This window comes from Cucurbitaria berberidis, assembly GCF_010015615.1.
Source record: "Cucurbitaria berberidis CBS 394.84 unplaced genomic scaffold K460scaffold_4, whole genome shotgun sequence".
Lineage (NCBI taxonomy): Eukaryota > Fungi > Ascomycota > Dothideomycetes > Pleosporales > Cucurbitariaceae > Cucurbitaria > Cucurbitaria berberidis.
The window spans coordinates 4187019-4204654 of NW_024468938.1; the positions used below are offsets into that span (position 1 = coordinate 4187019).

At 51.0% G+C, this 17636-nt stretch overlaps 6 protein-coding genes across 6 annotated transcripts; 2 read left to right on the top strand and 4 right to left on the bottom strand.

The window, feature by feature from the left end:
- Positions 1–81: 81 nt before the first annotated feature.
- On the bottom strand, positions 82–2301 carry K460DRAFT_369075 (protein phosphatase-like protein 2c). Its single transcript, XM_040933891.1, has one exon. The coding sequence runs from the start codon at positions 2196–2198 to the stop codon at positions 321–323; it is 1878 nt and encodes a 625-aa protein (XP_040786773.1). The 5' UTR covers positions 2199–2301; the 3' UTR covers positions 82–320.
- Positions 2302–4303: 2002 nt separating this feature from the next.
- Positions 4304–6060, top strand: K460DRAFT_408511 (uncharacterized protein; the record flags this gene model as incomplete). The annotated part of the gene is made up of 2 exons (XM_040937171.1): positions 4304–4716; positions 4776–6060. 2 exons carry the CDS (start codon positions 4304–4306, stop codon positions 6058–6060), a joined length of 1698 nt encoding a protein of 565 aa, XP_040786774.1.
- Positions 6061–6406: 346 nt separating this feature from the next.
- K460DRAFT_388086 (uncharacterized protein) lies at positions 6407–7613 on the bottom strand (the record flags this gene model as incomplete). The annotated part of the gene is made up of 3 exons (XM_040935671.1): positions 6407–6771; positions 6829–7384; positions 7446–7613. 3 exons carry the CDS (start codon positions 7611–7613, stop codon positions 6425–6427), a joined length of 1071 nt encoding a protein of 356 aa, XP_040786775.1. The 3' UTR covers positions 6407–6424.
- Positions 7614–9442: 1829 nt separating this feature from the next.
- Positions 9443–12572, top strand: K460DRAFT_419158 (uncharacterized protein; the record flags this gene model as incomplete). The annotated part of the gene is made up of 1 exon (XM_040937985.1): positions 9443–12572. One exon carries the CDS (start codon positions 9443–9445, stop codon positions 12308–12310), a length of 2868 nt encoding a protein of 955 aa, XP_040786776.1. The 3' UTR covers positions 12311–12572.
- A 217-nt stretch (positions 12573–12789) lies between these two features.
- K460DRAFT_419159 (uncharacterized protein) lies at positions 12790–14588 on the bottom strand (the record flags this gene model as incomplete). The annotated part of the gene is made up of 2 exons (XM_040937986.1): positions 12790–13952; positions 14000–14588. The coding sequence occupies 2 exons, from the start codon at positions 14586–14588 to the stop codon at positions 12790–12792; spliced, it is 1752 nt and encodes a 583-aa protein (XP_040786777.1).
- Positions 14589–15570: 982 nt separating this feature from the next.
- K460DRAFT_263292 (uncharacterized protein) lies at positions 15571–17004 on the bottom strand (the record flags this gene model as incomplete). Its single annotated transcript, XM_040927481.1, has 3 exons — positions 15571–15731; positions 15801–15916; positions 16178–17004. Coding segments are annotated over 3 exons (1104 nt in total), but the record flags the coding sequence as incomplete, so codon positions are not given.
- Positions 17005–17636: the final 632 nt, after the last annotated feature.

Genomic DNA, 17636 nt, shown 5'->3' on the forward strand with positions numbered 1-17636 from the left:
TTGGGCGCCAAGCGGCTACCTCCCAGTGGCTGCATCGTCAATCACCAGCCATCTATTGGACAGCAAGCGCGCGCGTCACGGCGACGAAGAAGGGTCGATGTCAGATATGTAGGGTACATGATGATGGGCACATGAAGGATGGAGTAGGCTCAATATGTATCCCTTCAAGTGCTAGGTACTATCTACAATGCAAGCAAGCAAGCAAGCAAGCAATACAACCGCGGTCATCGCACCAAACGCCAGATATGCAAACCCATACTCAGAGTCGCATCAAATATGCCCAAGAAGAATTACACCGCATCATGACCAACAAGAGAAGCTTACATCCGCCCACTAGCCCTGGGATTCTCCGCCTCTTGCCTCCGCCAGTCCCGCATCTCTTTGGTCCCTATACTGCCCAATCCTCCTTCGCCTCTTCTTTCCCACCCGCCCAGCCTGACTACCAGCCCAGTTGCGTTGTCCGCACCTTCATTGCCCGTCGACGTCTCCACGGCGAAGCTGACTACATCTCTTGCCGCCTGTTCGGGAGTCTTGGCCTCTTTGACAATGTCGACAATCTCCTGATCTGACAGGTGCCCGGAGACGCCATCGGAGCACAGGATTAGAAACGAGTACTCGGCGGGCGAGAGCTCAATGCGTCGGATCTCAGGCTCCGCGGATACGCCCACGCGCTTCGAGGCCATGTCGCCAAAGGCGCGCGTGTTGGCAAGCCCAGAGATGCGCTCTTCGCCAAATGAGTCAGTCACAAAGGCAGCGGCGAAGCGGCGGAGACGTGTGGCTTCTTCCGGCAGCGAAGGGTGGTGGTTCGATGTCAGTGGTACGGCTAGCCCAGTTGCAGTGTTGCACAGAAGGATCCTTGTATCGCCGACATGCGCAGTGATGAGAGAGGATGGTGACGAGGGGTGCCAAAATGGCGAAGGCGTAGGGGTAGAAATAAGAGCGATGCTGCATGTACTGCCCCCTTTGAAGCGTGTCGTGCCGCCAATGTTCTTGCTAGTGCGCGAGGGATGTCCTAGAATGTCATCATCGTTGAGAGCCTTGTCTGCACGAACGGGGTCTTCTTCCTTCTTGCCAACTTGAGCAGCAACGAAGTCGTAGTCGGCTTTGAGGAATGCATACTCCAGTACCGTCTCAATGCCAATACCCTCCTCTATATCAGTTGAAGGGCTGGCTGTATGGCCCTTGGACATGGCTTTTTTCTCGGCCGGATGGCCATATCCACCTGCAGTCGTGGCGAAGAACTCTGGCTTGAAACGCCTGAAGTAACCTCCAACCAATTCTTTCCACTCTCGGACCAGACGCAGTTCCAGCTCTTCAGCCTTCTTTATGCTATCAGACTGTTTGACCGGTTCGTCGCCATCTATGGGTCTTTCCATACTCTTGGAGCCTGCAGTGGGCGTTCCTTCTTTACTTCCTGGTTGTGGTGGCTTCAGCGGCTCTGTTCCCGGCGGCGTATGCATCTGGACAGCCTCTAAGCTCTCTTTATCTTTCTTCGCCCGGCCCGCAGGTGGTGATCCATAGTCCCTATCCCCTAAGCTGCTTGGTTGTCCTGTGCTTCTTTCCCGCAACAAGCTACTCTTCAGCTCGAATAATTGTGTCGCCTTCTCAAGGTAGACGTGCAACTGCTCTCTCAAGAAGCCAGAGCACTCAGCACCACCATGCCCGTCAAACACACCAAAGTAGAAGACCTGGGGGTCTCCACTGGCGCCTACGTTGGGTGTCACTTCATCTCTATTCGAATTCCTTGTCAACGACATTGGCCGCCGTTTCGCGAAAGCGGGGAGGTCGATGGTGCCTGCCTGGAAGGCATCTTCGTTGTACGGCCGTGTTCCTCGCGATAGTGAGACCCCAAAATGATGTTTGGCGCTCTTCAATGGTATCCTCACGACCGTCATCTCGCGCGACGTGCCCACCACGGCAGCCGGCGACCGGTTCGACTTGCCGGCATCGTAAGGTGTGCTCTTGTCGCGCGGGAGCTTGTGGTGCAGGCTGGGTTGCGGTGATCGCGAGTCTGGATGCAAGGACGTCGAGGGTATGTGAGTGATGAAGTACTCCTGGAAGTAGCGACGCTGGTGGGAGGACGGCGTTATCGATGAGGGGGGGTGGTATGCGGAGGGGACCCTCGGGGCATGCGCGCAGGCAATGCAGGCAATGGAACGCCTTCGGGCTCTAGGGAGATAGACTGAACGTTTCCACATTCTGCTCCTTGCTGCGAAGAATGCATCGCGTGCTTTGTCGGTAGTTATGTCATGGTAGGGCTGTTGGGATAACCATTTCCAAGCCCCAGAGTCGCGATGGCTCGTCCCGCTGTTCCTGAACCCCAGTCAGATTGGTCGGAACACGCAGTCTAATTGGGCAATGTTACGTCATGTCAACTACCATCAAAGACTTCAAATGTCCCTTCGTCTCAATATATCCAACATGATGTTGAGAATGAATAAGAGGAGCTTAATATACATGGTGAGTGGGAGCTCTAAAAGCGCGCAGATTGCATGGTGACAATGGGATGAAGCTATGCCTTCGGAACAAGGTCTGAGCCTTTCATAGCCCAGCGATTGCACTCGATATTGAACCGGCGTTTGCATTAAGATTGGGCACTTGAAGTTCTCCAAGAGACGGCGAGAGGAGGTTAGCCGCCAATCCTTAGGTACCTAGGTAGGTGCATAAACGCTGATATCTCCTCCCTCTTTCACACCTCACATCGTCTTACTACGATGTACTGTCCCCTGCAGCATGGATTCAGATCCAGCTTAAGCGTCACGACTTCATAGCATATCTTCTCCCAGACTTGACACTTTTCCAATACTCATCTACCACGCTACTAAATGTCGAATCGGGGGCATCGACTCGCATCTCCCAGTATTATATAACCGTCCTATGCTAGGCTGAGCGTCTGGTCAACGATTCCCGCGAGGGGTAATCGAGAACTTAATACCAGTTCCATCGAGTGTTTCTACCTCTGCCTTTACAACACCTGCCGGCTGTGGGTCGAGAGCATTCAACTGCGCTTGAAGTTCGTACTTCTTAGCATTACTTCAGCCGCGAGGACATCGTAAATTCAGGAGGCATCGTCACCAGCATCTTACGCATACACACTCGCATACTATCTGGTAATGAGCATACTGACGAGTACCAATTGTCCCTTGAATCTTGATGTGTCTTGCCATCACTCGGACTCGGCTCCCCGAAGAGAATGACAACAAGCATAAAGCTAACGAGCTCAAACCAAAGTGAGCATTATGATTTGTAAACTGCCCAAGTCAATGCGTTAACCAAATTTCAGTACATTAAACTTGAGGCTCGTCCCCACATCTACCTCGATCTGTATCTCATTCTTGACAACTGCTTTCACGATACCCCACTTCGACTTCATCGATCGACCAAACTCAGATTAAGCTCATTTACCAGCCAGGTCATGGGGGTGCGCATGCTATGATGCCTTGACCGAAAAGCAGTCAACACGGACACCAATATCGCCACAGCGACCATGCCATGTGAGGAGCGCACTCCTCAGGTAACGATCCATGCGCGATTCTACCGCATCTTCTACGACATGCTAAGCGATCTCATAGGCTACTTCCAATCTACTTACCGGCTTGCTGGGTCGAGTATCTTCGGTGAGAGATGGCAGGGTACCCACTACAGCTATTGTCTGTTATTGTGTTACGCCTCTGAGCACAGGCTCCAATACGTGCTCGACGAGCGTGCCCATGGATCGTGCGCGCGCTCGACATTTAGGCTGGTATAAGGCTTCATATCTGCCTGCTTGTCCCTATCTCCTTCATCAACCTCGAAGTTCGAGTCGGTCCATCTTCTGAATCTTCACTGACAATCGAAGGCTTGGAGACGTGAACAAAGATCATCAGAGCTCAACTTAGTCGAACTTCATTAGCTTTCACCATCATTCTCACGGAATTTTCGCAGACTTTGCTGTGTCTTTTTTGATTGGTCTACAGCGGCGCCGTCAGTGCTGGATCAACGTTTACAACGTCCACAGGTCAGTTATACAGTACTCTTCCCTTTCTTCCCTTGTTTCATTTGCAACCTCTTTCTCTCCTTTTCCAATTTTCTTCTGAGTTCTACATACTTTTCTTTCTCTCATATCGAGGGCTTCCACTAATCTGACTTTGGTATTAGCTTGACCTTCTAGGTGTCGAGATATCCATAGTGTATTTCGAGGTCTTCGCCTATAGAACGACAAATCCAACAGGAAACGAATCTCGAGGTATGCCAGCACAAAGACTGTACCTAAAAAGGTCGTTTCTAACAGGGAGTTTAACAGATGAACAACAGCCTCGACCCAATGGTCAACCCGTTTAGCAAGGGTACCGAGTTCGAGATATATGGCTCCACTACTCGTACCGCTAATGATCACCATCACCTCACCGAACAGCGAAAGTCAAACTTCAATCAGCGACCTCCGCTTGCCCCTGTGAATAGCGTCTCACCTGCGACAAACAGCGCAGTTCAGTTCCAGCCTACAGCCATCACGACCTCGTTTCAGGCCACACTCAACATGAACTTGTGGCTTCAGCAGAACAACCCAGGTCTTCTGGCGCGGTTCTCGGAGCCGAGCAACACTCGTTCAGGACTGGCGTGTACGAACACATCTCCTCGAACTCATGTTTCAGCTGCAAAGGCGCTGTCCCCGATCTCAATGCCAAACCCACAAGAACATGCAACTGCTGAGAACTTGCTTCCAAAGCTTCCGTCCATGTGAGTGTCCCCGTTCCGTTTCAAGCTCTTTTGGATTTGTACTCACTTCACATTCACAGCAACCAAGACTATGCAAGGATTACGGAAAACTTGAAGCATTGGAACTTGGAGCTCACAGATCAACTCAATTCAGCGAACCAACAACTGCGCTCATCGCAAGACACAATCTCGAGTTTGAAGTACCGTCTCATTGAGCAAGAGAGAGCTCAAACTCATCACAATCACCGCTCAGCTGCAGTCAGACCAGAAAGATCCTACGTCATAACCCCCAAATTCATCCGGCCGGTAATGAGCTCCACGACCCGCCCGGAGGAGCCAGTCACTCCTTCGCCTACCAAGGAACTATCGTTGATGAAGGCATTTGATTCACCGAGCACGCCCACAAAGCCGCAGCCTCCTCCAGCTCCCCAACATCCTCCCACCAGATCCTTTCGCCGTCGTCATCACCGTACTGCAACGCCCGAACAGCGTTCGATTCGCGCTATGATGGGAAACAAGCCGGTCTTCACGGTGGGTATGGGTCCTCAAAACGACCGGTGCCTCCTCTTCGATTTCTTCGAACACATTAAGCAATGGGCCGCTGCGTATACCGTGCACATAAAGTCGCTCAACGCCGAGCAAGTACACAATCTGTCCGCTCATCTTGCCTTGGCTGGGAGCCTTGGCAAGCCGTCGCAGTTGATGGTGCTAGTCACTGAGCAGGACATGTTGATAGCGATGGTTGCGTCCGTGGTTTGCCGACACATGTGGACGTACGCGTTGGACGAGCATTCCATATATGCGAGCGGACATCCTCAGGCCGACATATGCGAGGAACTGGCCTGGAAATGGACAACTATTCCCTTGGACAATCACGAAGCGAAGCACGACCTGCTCCTCGCCCAACAAGAAATCTACACCGCTATCAAGAACGCACCGGACCACAAGACCTGGCGAGCCGCTTGCGCTGAGCGTCTTACTACCAAGCTCTTGTCTGATCTCAATGGCCTGCTCGCCACCAGTCTTTTTCCAGCAGCGCTCACAGATCGTAACCATACCCTTTCAGAGCTATACGTCAAGGGGTACAGGATCGGCTTCCGCCTGCGTATGGCGGCTACCAAGTGGCAGTTCCAGTGGCCTTCACCAGGCGCCGAGTTCAACCCAGGCACAATGGTCAATGAGAGCAGGATGCTGTACGGCAACGTTTTGCGAACGATGGGTGAGGTCATGAAGGACCCCCGGGCTCATGAGGTCCTGTTCGCAGTAAGTCCGACGGTGACGAGAAGCGAATTCTCGGCGGGTCATGAGCAACGGGCAGTGGTGCACAATGCGTTAGTGCATATCACGCATAAAGGATATGCTTGAATAGGTGCTGTACTGGGTGTGCAGGTGTTGGTTTGAATGGCTGCGAATGAATGGAAGGGTTTAATGAATGCACACACCTTGACAGTATAGGCTTAATTATGCTATAGTCATCTAGGTGTTTGGCCATATCCAAGTATACTACCTTATAATGCACTAAAGATTGCAATCTTTCGTAACAAATTCCTACTGTACACTGAAGACTTCCATGTGATAATACTATAGCTTAATATCTACACAGTAGGCATTTAGTCTCCCGAGCCACCACAGCATTCCAGAGTTACAAGCTTGAATAAAGCATTACCACCAAGCGAGAGTATTTGAAACCCATAACGCCGCGTAAAAGACTGTATGTACACACGTCGCGTCATCTCGTCATTGGTGCCATACTACCCCTCCCATTTATCATCTGCACACTAATCACTCTCTGCACATTCGCCTCCCCTAATACCACTGTCGGGCTCCACGGATCGTCTGAGCGGATTGACTGCATACTTGTCTTGTTCCCGGCCTGGGATGCCAGAGCGATCGTCTCTGAGCCAAAAGGTCTAGAAGAGCTAGGCAATAAGCTCTTGCGGGATCTGTAGTCGGAGACTTTAGTATGGATGCAGGAGTTGAATTGGCGGATGAGGGGTCGCAGAATAGCAACTGAGGCAGCGACGATTCCAGTTCCTGGCTCAGCTGTAGCCCAAATTGTTGCTTTGATTGAATTTGCTGTCTCAACGTTAGCAAAAGACACAATATGCCGGGTTCTAGAAGAGTAATGCATACCAGTGAGCCCACCACCACCAAACATTAGCCCTTTCAAGTACACCATGCGTAGAATGCTTGATACACTGCCAATAGCTCCAAGCCCCATTACCACGCTGACGGAGATTTTGGCTCGGCGATCAAGTTCGCTGTCGACGAGAATGGAGATGGGGATTAGGACAAACGTCCAGTCGGCAATAACGTTGATGACGCCATAGAGATAGCCAGTCGTGAGGAGGAAGGCAGAAGGTAAACAACTTGATGAACCGATCAAGCTGTCGGCTAGATCGGCGGGCTTGCCACATTGGAAGATGGTCACAAAGATGTAAAACAGGCCGTATGTCGCGCTGACGCCGAGGATGACGCGGAAAATGAGAGTCTGCCAGGGTTGGGTGAGAACGCGTAGGAAGAAGAGGCCAAGTGAAATTTTGAAGAGCGTCGTTGTAAAGATATAGAAAATTTCTCCGAGTTGGACGTAGATGAGCGTTACATGGATATCTTCTTTGTTGAAGAGTTTGCGCTGTTGACTGCGGAAGGTGATTGCAAGTATTATAGAGCAGTAACATGTGAACAATAACTACCCATACGTCAGTCAGTCTATCCAATCAATGTTTAGAAAGTAGTTGCTCAAAACTTACCAGAGCCGCAACCATTGTTGCATCATCCCATCCGGGAGACTTCGTGATACGATAGCGGACCCATAGTCGCAAACCAACCGCGATGTAGCTTAGAACAATAAGCGTTATGATAAGGTAGAAGGTAATATAGCCAAGCAATATTAGCTCTTGAAGCTCTGCGTTTGCCATACTTTGAGTGTAAAGCAGACACCAACCGCACCGTGCAGAAATCGGAGTCAGAGATAACCAGCGGTATGGAAGGAGACATTGGGAGATTAAGAGTGCATTTGTGACAAGATACTCCCTGCATCGAGCGGCCTGCGTGATGTTCGTCATAGGTCTAGTGTAGAACGCCGAGCCTTGCTGTGACGGCTGCGAAAGTTTAAGATGAAAACCCCAAACGTTCATTGTATAGCGATACAGCTAACTCGGACCCTGTTCCGTCAAGTCTTCTTTGGAACGCCATTGATGATTTGAGGTATGGTAAACCCTGCTGCAAGGTACCTCAAACCGCAATGAAAACATCTTGCTTAAGGCTACATGGGTAACAAAATCTTGGTGTACTTGGGAGGGGGCGGGGGCTGCCTCTAAAGTAGGGGAGATGCTAGTGCACTCTAAAGTCTAAGCGTGCGTTGATAGCAGTAAAGGGCTGCTAATGTTCTGACGGACAATGGACAGAGGCGCTCTATCTACTACGCCAGCTCCTATATACCATGTCGCATGCTGCGCGAGGGTCGAAGAAGAGATTCGAAGGTTCATCGACTGAGCTCACTGCTTTTCACATGTTCACCTTATCCCTCCCAGTGCGACTCGGAGCAAACGCAAGTCCGAAGTAGATAACTTTGATGCACTCCAACTGGTTCAATCGCCGGTGAAGTATCCTTTTGTGGCAACAATCCTCCCACTAATGGTGCCATGGATGGTGATACATGTGTGGCTGAGCACTTCTTTTAGGATGATGATGTTTCAGTAGGCCTTTCGTGTTTCGCCATTGATGTAAGTGCTTCGCGCGGGATGCAGAGCATCCCAAACGAATGGTAACATGCCGGCACATATGTTTGATCGCCGAAAAAGCTCGGTCAACACCTCAAGACGGGCACTAGAGAGATAAGGCTGTAAGGTGGACTCGAAGGCATCAAGTGACGGGTTGGCACAGTAGCGGCATCGGCGAAATGGTTTACCCGCACCACTAGCGCGACGGCAGCAAACCCTTTTCTTTCATTAGGACTCGAGGCTTCGACCTTTCTTTTAAGCACCACAATGTCTGGACATCGATAGCGACCGCGTCTTCATTTAGCGCGCATTTCGCCCGCGATGCGCGATGCGCAGCCCTTCTCTGGGGGAAAATAGCCACGAAGCAACTACTTTTGTCCGCTTGATGATAGAGCGACGTACACAACGCATTCGATGCGGGCCAACGCATGATGCGTCTCAGTGGCTACTTAGCCGGGGATGATGTCTAATCGCAGGTATGTATCTATCACCATTCTCTTCTTCCCTTCCTGATGATACAAGCAAATTTCACAGACCTGTTCCTAATACCCGTGTGGATACCTTTGCATCAAACAATCTCTGACTACAATTCTCAACTGCCCCTCACTCTTCCATGTTTCGAGACGAGACCAAGCGGCTGACTTTCTATAGATCATAGCAACCTAAACCGATCTGGCCCGTTACTTAGCCTCTTATACTGTAGGTACTTACCGACTAAGGTGATGTCATGCGTGGGTAGCAACCAGCAGCCCGAGTCGAGTCTTGCCACGATGTTCGTTGACAATGGCGCTCCATAATCGTACAAAGACCTCAGCAATGCTAGTGCCTCTACAGATTGACAGTTCTTTCATCTCGGCTTTGACAGCTCGACAATGATACATACTTTAATAACACATGATTAGTCTTTCTTTGTCCAATCTAAATATGTAACTCCACAATACTTGCTGAAAGAACGTTGTGGGCTCACCTATATGTACGACGTAGTTGCACTATGTATCCTTTCCAATCACAAAAGAAGATTCGAAATGTCTCCCCTTACCCCCCTAAGAAGATCACCAAGACTACCACAACAAGAGCAGACCACGAACCAAATGGCACATTACCAGCCCAGCGGTTCTCGGCAACCTTCGGTTGCTTCACAAAAGCAGAGCATGGGTACACGTTCGCGAGCAGGTAGCATTGCTAACACGCACCGTTCTACACGAGCTAGCCCTCGACAGGCAAATGCTTCTGGAGGTGTTGTTGGTCTACCCGGCGCTGGCGATTCATCGCTTGAAGATTTCTTCGAACCAAACTTTTGGAACGCCAACAATACTTTCTTCGACGAGTTCCTCAAATTGGATGTTTTCGAAACCACTGGGAATAACATCGCTAACATGTCTACGAACAACTTCGATGCTAATCAGTCCCAGAACATAAACTTGCCCCAGCAAGAGTTTGAGACCGACTTCCAAAATGGCCTTGGATTCAAGCTCCTCAACCCTAAAGATGCACAGAAAGATCAAGCTGAGCAAGATTCCGTACTGTACAACCAGCAGGCTGAGGCAGATCCTAAACAGCTCGATTTGGTACCGGTCAATTCAACATCTCATCCAGCATTCGAGTCTACCAATAACAACCTAGCATTCGGTCCTTGGAATGATGTCTACGGAATGCCTGCACAGCCATCGCATACTACTCCTGGATTCTCTGCTATCCCCGGAGGCAGCTCATTCCCCCCACCGCTTATGTATCCCGATCCTTTGAACTCGACGTTCTCCCCTGGGCCTTACTTCAACCCTCCCGTCCAGCAGTACCATGGATACATCCCGATCAGTCCGCAATTTCAGCAACCGCAAGGCAGCGTCGAACAACCAATCACTAAGGTAGGTCGTGCCCGGCCCCGTCGATCCAGCTACAAGGACCCGAATGTTACTGCCGAGCCAGACTCCGATTCAGAGGATGATGTACTTCCTGCCAAGCGCCCTCGACAGATTCAGCGCACCACGCGTAGCTCCGCACCTCAAGCAGAGAGTTCTCGCCGCTACTCTACTGTTTCTGACACCAACTCACTGAGTGAACCCGTAAAGGTGACTGTCGTCCGCGCTGGCGAGAAACCGAAAAAGTGTGAGGATAAGTCTTGGGTCCGAATCAACACGACTACCAAGGGCGAGACGACTCGTACAGCTCGAATTAACCAGTTCACGAAGGAAGGCCCCAAGTACAAGATTAAGCCACTTCCCATTGGTGACTGGCAGTCCGGCAAATTCAAGTTCGAGTACAATCAGCACAACGGCATGGATGAGTTCAAGAAGCGCACCATGTCTGCTCGCCAGATCCACGAGTACATCTCACAGCATCCTGGAGATCTTCGTATCTGGATCCAGGTTACACCTGGTGACTCAGCGCGTCGGTATGCGTCCAAATCCCATAGTGAGTGCTTATTCGAGCAATGTCCGAATCGACAGTGGGCAAACAAGGGTACCATTGAAGTTGGCAACTACCGCGTGGCGTTTGATGAGAAGCACAAGGCTTACGGCAAGGGCGTGGTTGATCCATTCGATTGCGTCGCGTACGCACATCTATACTGCATGGAGCGCTTTCTAGACTTCGAGGGCATCTGTCAAGACGCTGACGTCAAGGTCGACACGCGTGGCGAGATGGTTAAGGAACCCAAGGGCGTGGCCGCTTTTACGTTTTCTGGCAAGCATGTTTCTGAGAAGGCACTCGCAGAGAAATTTGTCAAGGCCGCTAAGGTTGGCCAGCTTGGACGTACTCCAGAGTTTGCCAACTACCCTGTTCATACAGACTACGCGCGAGGTGAGCCTAAACCACACCCGCAGACTCTAATCGCCGCCATGTACAACGTCAACTGGGAGCATCGCACTCGATCGCAGCTGAAGCAATTCGTCTACCGTAATATCAAGCCAGGCTCCTTTGGTATTCATCGAGGTGACCAGGAGATCATCATGGTGGATAAGAAGGTTGAGACCCTGAGAGTCTACAAGAAGGCTAAAGCTGCTAAGCGACACAAAGACTTCGACCACTCAGCCTACTATGATCAGTTCCACCCTGAGATCAATACTCGTATTGCTGAATGTTTGGCTCTCCGCGCCCAATTCAAAGCTGAAGATGATGCAGGCACTGCTCCTGCACGAGGGGGCTCCCGGAAGCGCCGGGTCATAGTTCCCGACTCGGACGACGATGAGCCTGACTTCAACCGCACTGACGATGAATTCGAGGAGATCGGTGACAACTACGAGCAGCAGCAACGCGTTGGCGTTGCTCAAGGCTCACGGTCGAGTCCACGCAAGAAGTCGCGCATCAACTACACTGAGGCCGGGGACGTTCCGCAACAGCGCAGTGTCTATGATCAGATTGCTCAGTATGTACCAACATACGATGGCCCTGTCCCACCGACACCAACCCCATACGTCGGCCCCACTCAAGCCAACTCTAGCGCTATCTCGCCCAAATCCCGCAAGGCGAGCTGCACGGGACTCTTCATTCCCAAGGATCGGTCCCGTCACGACATCGATCAGCAAGCCCCCATCGACGTCTCTAACATGCCAGCCCTGACAAACGAGGAACTCGACTACATGCTGTCTCTTCCGCGCCGCAAGTCAAGCACTCTGAGCATCGGACCTTACTCCAGCATCATGAAGTCGCCCAAGCTGAGCCGGGCTACTCGATCCTCTGCTCGCACGGCATCATTCAACGCGCAGCCGGTCACTTCGAGCAAAGAGTACTACGTCAACGACCCACCGAGCCAGGTTGCCGTCTCACCTGATGCCGCTCAGTCGCAGTACAACCATCACGAGCAGGGCCGTCGCTCCGCCCGCCTTGCGGGCAAGACTTCACCATCCCTAGACAAAGTCGCAACTGGCCGGGTTGGCAAGCGCCGCCGTACCTAGACGTTCTTTGATGGCAACGATAAAGTCCACCTGGAGTGGCAAAACAACCCGTACAAAGACTGGTAACAAACAAAGGTGAAACCACCATAATTGAAGGCGCTGGACGCCACTCTATATTAGTACTATTGCATTGCATTGCCTTGCCTATGTAGCGATGGTACAGGTGCTCAACAGCGCGGAAAAGGTTGCATTGATTTATTGTTAGAATACATGTTTAGCCTACTACTATCCCCTACAATTAAACTATTGAAATTTCAGATTTGTTGCTCGCTATTTCCGTGCATTTGTCCCCATTCACTCGATCGACAATATTGACACAAGGCTTTTTTATAGCCTGTGATCAGATAAGAGAACGGTGTTGTGATGCTTGAATCGTACATATAGAGCAACTGAACTGATCAATGATAGACTATAATTTAGCTTGTGAATCTCCGAATAGTGTAGCAAATGATCTGAAGCCATACATAGTGAGACGGCGTCTATCGAACCCGAAGCCTCTTCTGGTGCAAGGACCAGTATATAACGACGTAGCACCCTATGAGAACTCCGCCAACCACCATATACGCCCCGAACATCCATTTGGCAGTGTCCCATGCGTTCTGGGCCGTTCTGAGCATGCCAACCATGAATATCACCAGGAGCGTGATGAAGAATCCGGCGCCGATCCACCATGCAGTGAGAACGCGGACGATGTCGAAAATTCGGCCTCCTAGTCCACCATAGCGCCATCGCCTTCCATAGTGGAATATAGAGAATGGGCCGCTGAATTTCTTCGATAGTATACCTAGCCCATTTGATTTGATCCAAAGTCCGAGTCTAATAGCATGTACGATGAACATGGTGGCGGTAGCGAGCCCAATGAATACGCCAAAGAAGTCGAAGAGCAAGTTTGTTCCGAGTAATCGCTCGTCTCCCGGCGAATTCTGGTCTTCCAGCGTTCGGGTGTGGGCTATCGTTTTAAAAGGGGATTGCACACCTAGTAAGGAGGCTGAGAGTGACAAGGGCAAATACAAGGAGGCCAGTATCGTCAAGATTTTGATCGCCTTGGCTTCGCGGATGGCGTGCCTCTTCGTCAGGTAATCCAGCTGGCGGTTCAGAGCCTCTAGGGCCCTCTGCGCGTTGTTGCCGCGCTCCAAGCACAATGCCTCTAGCTCTTGTATGCGTCTCTCGTGATCTTTGCGGTCAGACTGCTGTGAGCCTGCGATGTCACTTTGCTTGAGAGCTGCGACCACAAAAAGAATGGAATCCACCAAGTTTTTGACACTCCTTAGGATGCCTTCGGTGTCTTCTATCTCCTTGAATGCCTCTCTGCTCTTAGCAGATAGTCGAGGTTCGAAGAGGCCTAACGGAACTTGAAGATGAGGGTTTTTAGTGAGCGAAAACTTTACGACTTCCTTTTTGGACAGTTGTGGGTATATCAGGAGTCCGTAGTAATCCACGGGTTGCAGGTAGATGGACGTAAGGAAGAAGTCTACGACTAAGAGTTTGGCGAAAGTGTCGAGGGACCCATCGGAGAGGGAGGTCCAACTAGTCCCTGCCAGCATATTCGAAATAGTGCGAGGATTTTGGAAAAGGATATGGCTGTTACGAGATTTGTTCGTGCGAAATGTTTGTCTGGACCAGACATCGTTCACTATGATGACTGCAGGCTTGTAAGCAATTGAAGAGAACATAATCAAATGCACTGACCTATTAACCGGTCATTTGCATCTTGCACACAGGTCAGATACGAGTCTCTTGGATGGACGTCATAATCCAAAGGATGCTGTTGCAAGCTCGTACGGTTGACAAGGCGATACAGATTTGTACTGCCGCCGCCTAGACGCTGAGACCATTGGGAGGATATGCTACCAATGTCGTTCACGAGAAGCGGATCACTGAGCCATCTGAAAATTCGCCGTTCCTCGAATGGTTGCGTATATGTATCTTGTAGATACTTTATCAAGGCATCTCTGGCTGACCGTGTTGTCTCTGGGCCCTTCGTATCTCTGAGGCCGGTGATGATGAAATCAGAATGGACAGTGACATCTAAAATCCTTGCAGTCTTGGTGCTATGTGGCGGAAGACTCTTCATTCCCTCAGCAATGTCGTCGTTAAAGCTGAAGATGGCGCGGACCTGCGGCGTTGTTCCATCATATGGCGCATCGATGACTTGTAAGATGGCTTTTTCGCCCTGCGAAAGGGACTTGCTGGCTACTTCGAGATCATCCAGGTGTCCTGTGGTCTCTGGCGGAACATATCTTGTCTGACTAACATCGACAGAGGCTGGATTGGACATGGTGCAAAGCGGTACTTGAGACAGTAATGGACTTGAGAAGAAAGTGAGAGGACCACGACTCGCTTTCATAAAAAAGATGTAATCAGCACCGATGCCCTAGTTGAGCTACCGCACGCTCTTAAGTCCACAATAATGGTTCAGCCCCCGCATTTTACAAAAAGCAACACAAGGCAAGTATCTCCAAAATAGTAATGTCTCAGCCTGACGCCCTCCAAGATTTGCAGACAGCAGACCAAGGTAAATATATGCATGAGGAACTCTAAATAGTAACCAATCATCTTGAAAGAGCTCGTTTAGAGCCAGCCCACTGCTGCAGCCATAATGAAAAGCAGATGAAAGCGACCGGAAAGAGACCAACTAACGCAGACAGAGGGGCCAAAAACATGGTCATGCCGTCGTTGTGGTTGTCATTTTTCGAACTGATGCGTCAAACGTTCTTGGTAGTGTGCTCAGCCTGGTGGTTATCGCCTTCGTGAAAAGCGGGAGATAATGTAGCGGACCGTAAAGCAAGTTTTAGCTGGATTTCGTGCTTCTGAGCGTGGCAATCTGATAAACCAATACCATGTTCAACCCAACTTGAGCCCACGATTCTCATTATGACCTGTTACTCTTTCACCGCCTTCGGAATGCCCTCCTGGCGCTTATAAAGAAAAAGGGCGCTTAATATATCAATCATGTCGAAAGTTCCATCGTGAAGAATCATCGTTCCTTATACACTTCTGCAATCGCCATGACGCATGCAAATTTGACCAATATAACAAAAAAAAAGGTATATAGCGAACCATTCATATCCAAAAGAACCCCATCAATGTAAACTGTTCGCCCATTCCCATACGAAGCACCAGTCATACATTGCTTGTATATCTCATGGCTCTTGCACAGTAACAGCCGGTCCATCATCCACCACGACCGATCCTGACCCAGTCCCATTCCCATTTCCATGGCCACTTCCACTCCCGCCACCACTATTCGCAGAACTCGGATACCCATTCAACTCCAAGCTCACCTCAACACCATGTATTTTCCTAAACTTTGTCCGCGCATCCCCAGTCTTCTCCTCGATGCTAAGTTCGTCGGGATACATGCTGACCAAGCGCTCCACCTCCCGCCGCGGTACGCGCATGATGCACACAATCTTTACTTCTGGAGAAGGGATGTAGGAGGGAGAGGGCGAAGGAGACACGGGGGATGTGGTGTCGCTTGAGGCCTCACTGCGCCCACGGAGCGTTTCCCGGAGAGACAGACAGAGCGATTCGAGGCCGATTTCACGCTCGAAACGGAGGAATGTGGTGTAGAGCGGGTGTGGGTGGTGGTGCAGATGATGAGGACTTGCGTGCGGTCCTGAAGTGGATTGGCTTAGGACTTGTGGGGGAGGCTGGCCAGGGATTGGAGCGAGCGCGTGGTGATGTAACGGTGGAGGTGGCGGAACAGTGTTTGCGTTTTGTGTGTACGCGAGGTGTTGTGCTAGTGGGCTTGGGTCCGGTGGGTTGTTTTGCGTGCCGTGTTGATGTGGTACCGTAATCGGAGCTTGATGGTGTTGTTGTTGTTGGCCGTGACCCTGAACGGGATTAAAACCTCCCTGCGCAAACTGGTTGAACGGCATCGCAGGCAGTTGAGGTGGAGGTGGCGGTGGCGGTATCTGATTCCCATTGCCTGTCCCATTCGCATCCATGCCCAAAAGTTGCGGTGTCTGTGGTGGTGCACCTCCCCCATTCCCCACGGCCTGCGGAAAACTCTGTAGATGCTGCGTCAACGCATGAACATGCTGTCCTATCACATTCTGCACAGCCTGAAGCTGCACCTGGATTGCAGGCGATAGATTTCCTAACCCACCCACTACACCTTGTAATCCTTGTAGCCCTTGTATCGCTTGTGACACTGTCACCATCTGCCCCAGCATAGCTGACGTGCCCATACTTCCACACCTCGAAAAGATCCACAGGCTCCTCAGTCTCGGTAGGTCAGCCCTTAGACTCCTATCCTGACTCTTACTACCCAGATAGCTCGTCCATAATCTCAAGTCCCTCTCTCTTATACGGAAATACACTGAGGTAATGTTTCGGGAGGCGGGGGAGGCGACAACACGGAAGATGTTGCAGTCGGAGGGGTGCGTGAAGGCGAACTTGTTTTCACTGTATATGACCAGTGCTGCCTCCTCATACACTTGTCTGCTCGCTCGTAGGAGATTTGGCGCGATATTGTGCTCATATTTGACGGCTGCTTGGTTCGGCCACCAGAATGGAGAGGGTGATGTCAAGGCAAATGTGTATATACGGTCGCGAAGCTCCCTCGGTAGGGACAGCAGAAGGCTGAAGGTAGGATCGGACGCGGTTGTTGGAGCGGTCGAAGGGTTACTCGTCGATAGGTTTCGTAGTCGTACCGGGCGGCTGGGTGATTGTGGTGGCGCATCGATCATAGTGGTATCGGACGAGCTGCTGCTACCAGTGGACGAACGCGATCGTGACTGTGGAGTAGAGGTACGAGAAGCCATTGCTTTGGTCCTGGGATGAACTGATTGACTGATAGCCTTGTGTGGTAAGGTCACGGTAGGGCGTGTGGCACAAGCGAGAGGGGAAGGCTCTCAGTTGCGGGGAACGGAATGTAGGGCGAGGTTTCCGGTGCCTCGTGCTGCGGCCAAGATACAGGTGTTATGCAATTGTCATCTACACGACGAGGATTGGGGCAAGAGAGAGAGAGGGAAAGTGAGAGAGAAAGAGCAGAACAAGACTGTTGGGGGGCTGCGACATGGTGCTGTGAATCCATCAACACCCAGCCGCTCGGAACCTGGCCGCCCAGGGTCGATCGCCTCATGGCACCGACCAATCACCTGATTCACTGTTCACCTTCTAACCGTAGACCAGCGTGGTTCTCCTCCTATTCTCCAAGAGCTCTGGTTAGTCTTAGTTTGCTCTGAATTTATAGCAAGTTCGTGTGAAATTGCTGGTTCGGCAGCTCTGACGTTCCACGGTCCTGAGCGGGGAACCGACATCTGCACAACGGGATGCTAACCTTTTCCGAATCTACGAATAGACAGCTCGAGTCGAATCT

Excerpts from the sequence above, each read along its gene's own strand:
- K460DRAFT_369075 (XM_040933891.1), bottom strand. The coding sequence starts at position 2,198 with ATGTGGAAACGTTCAGTCTATCTCCCTAGAGCCCGAAGGCGTTCCATT.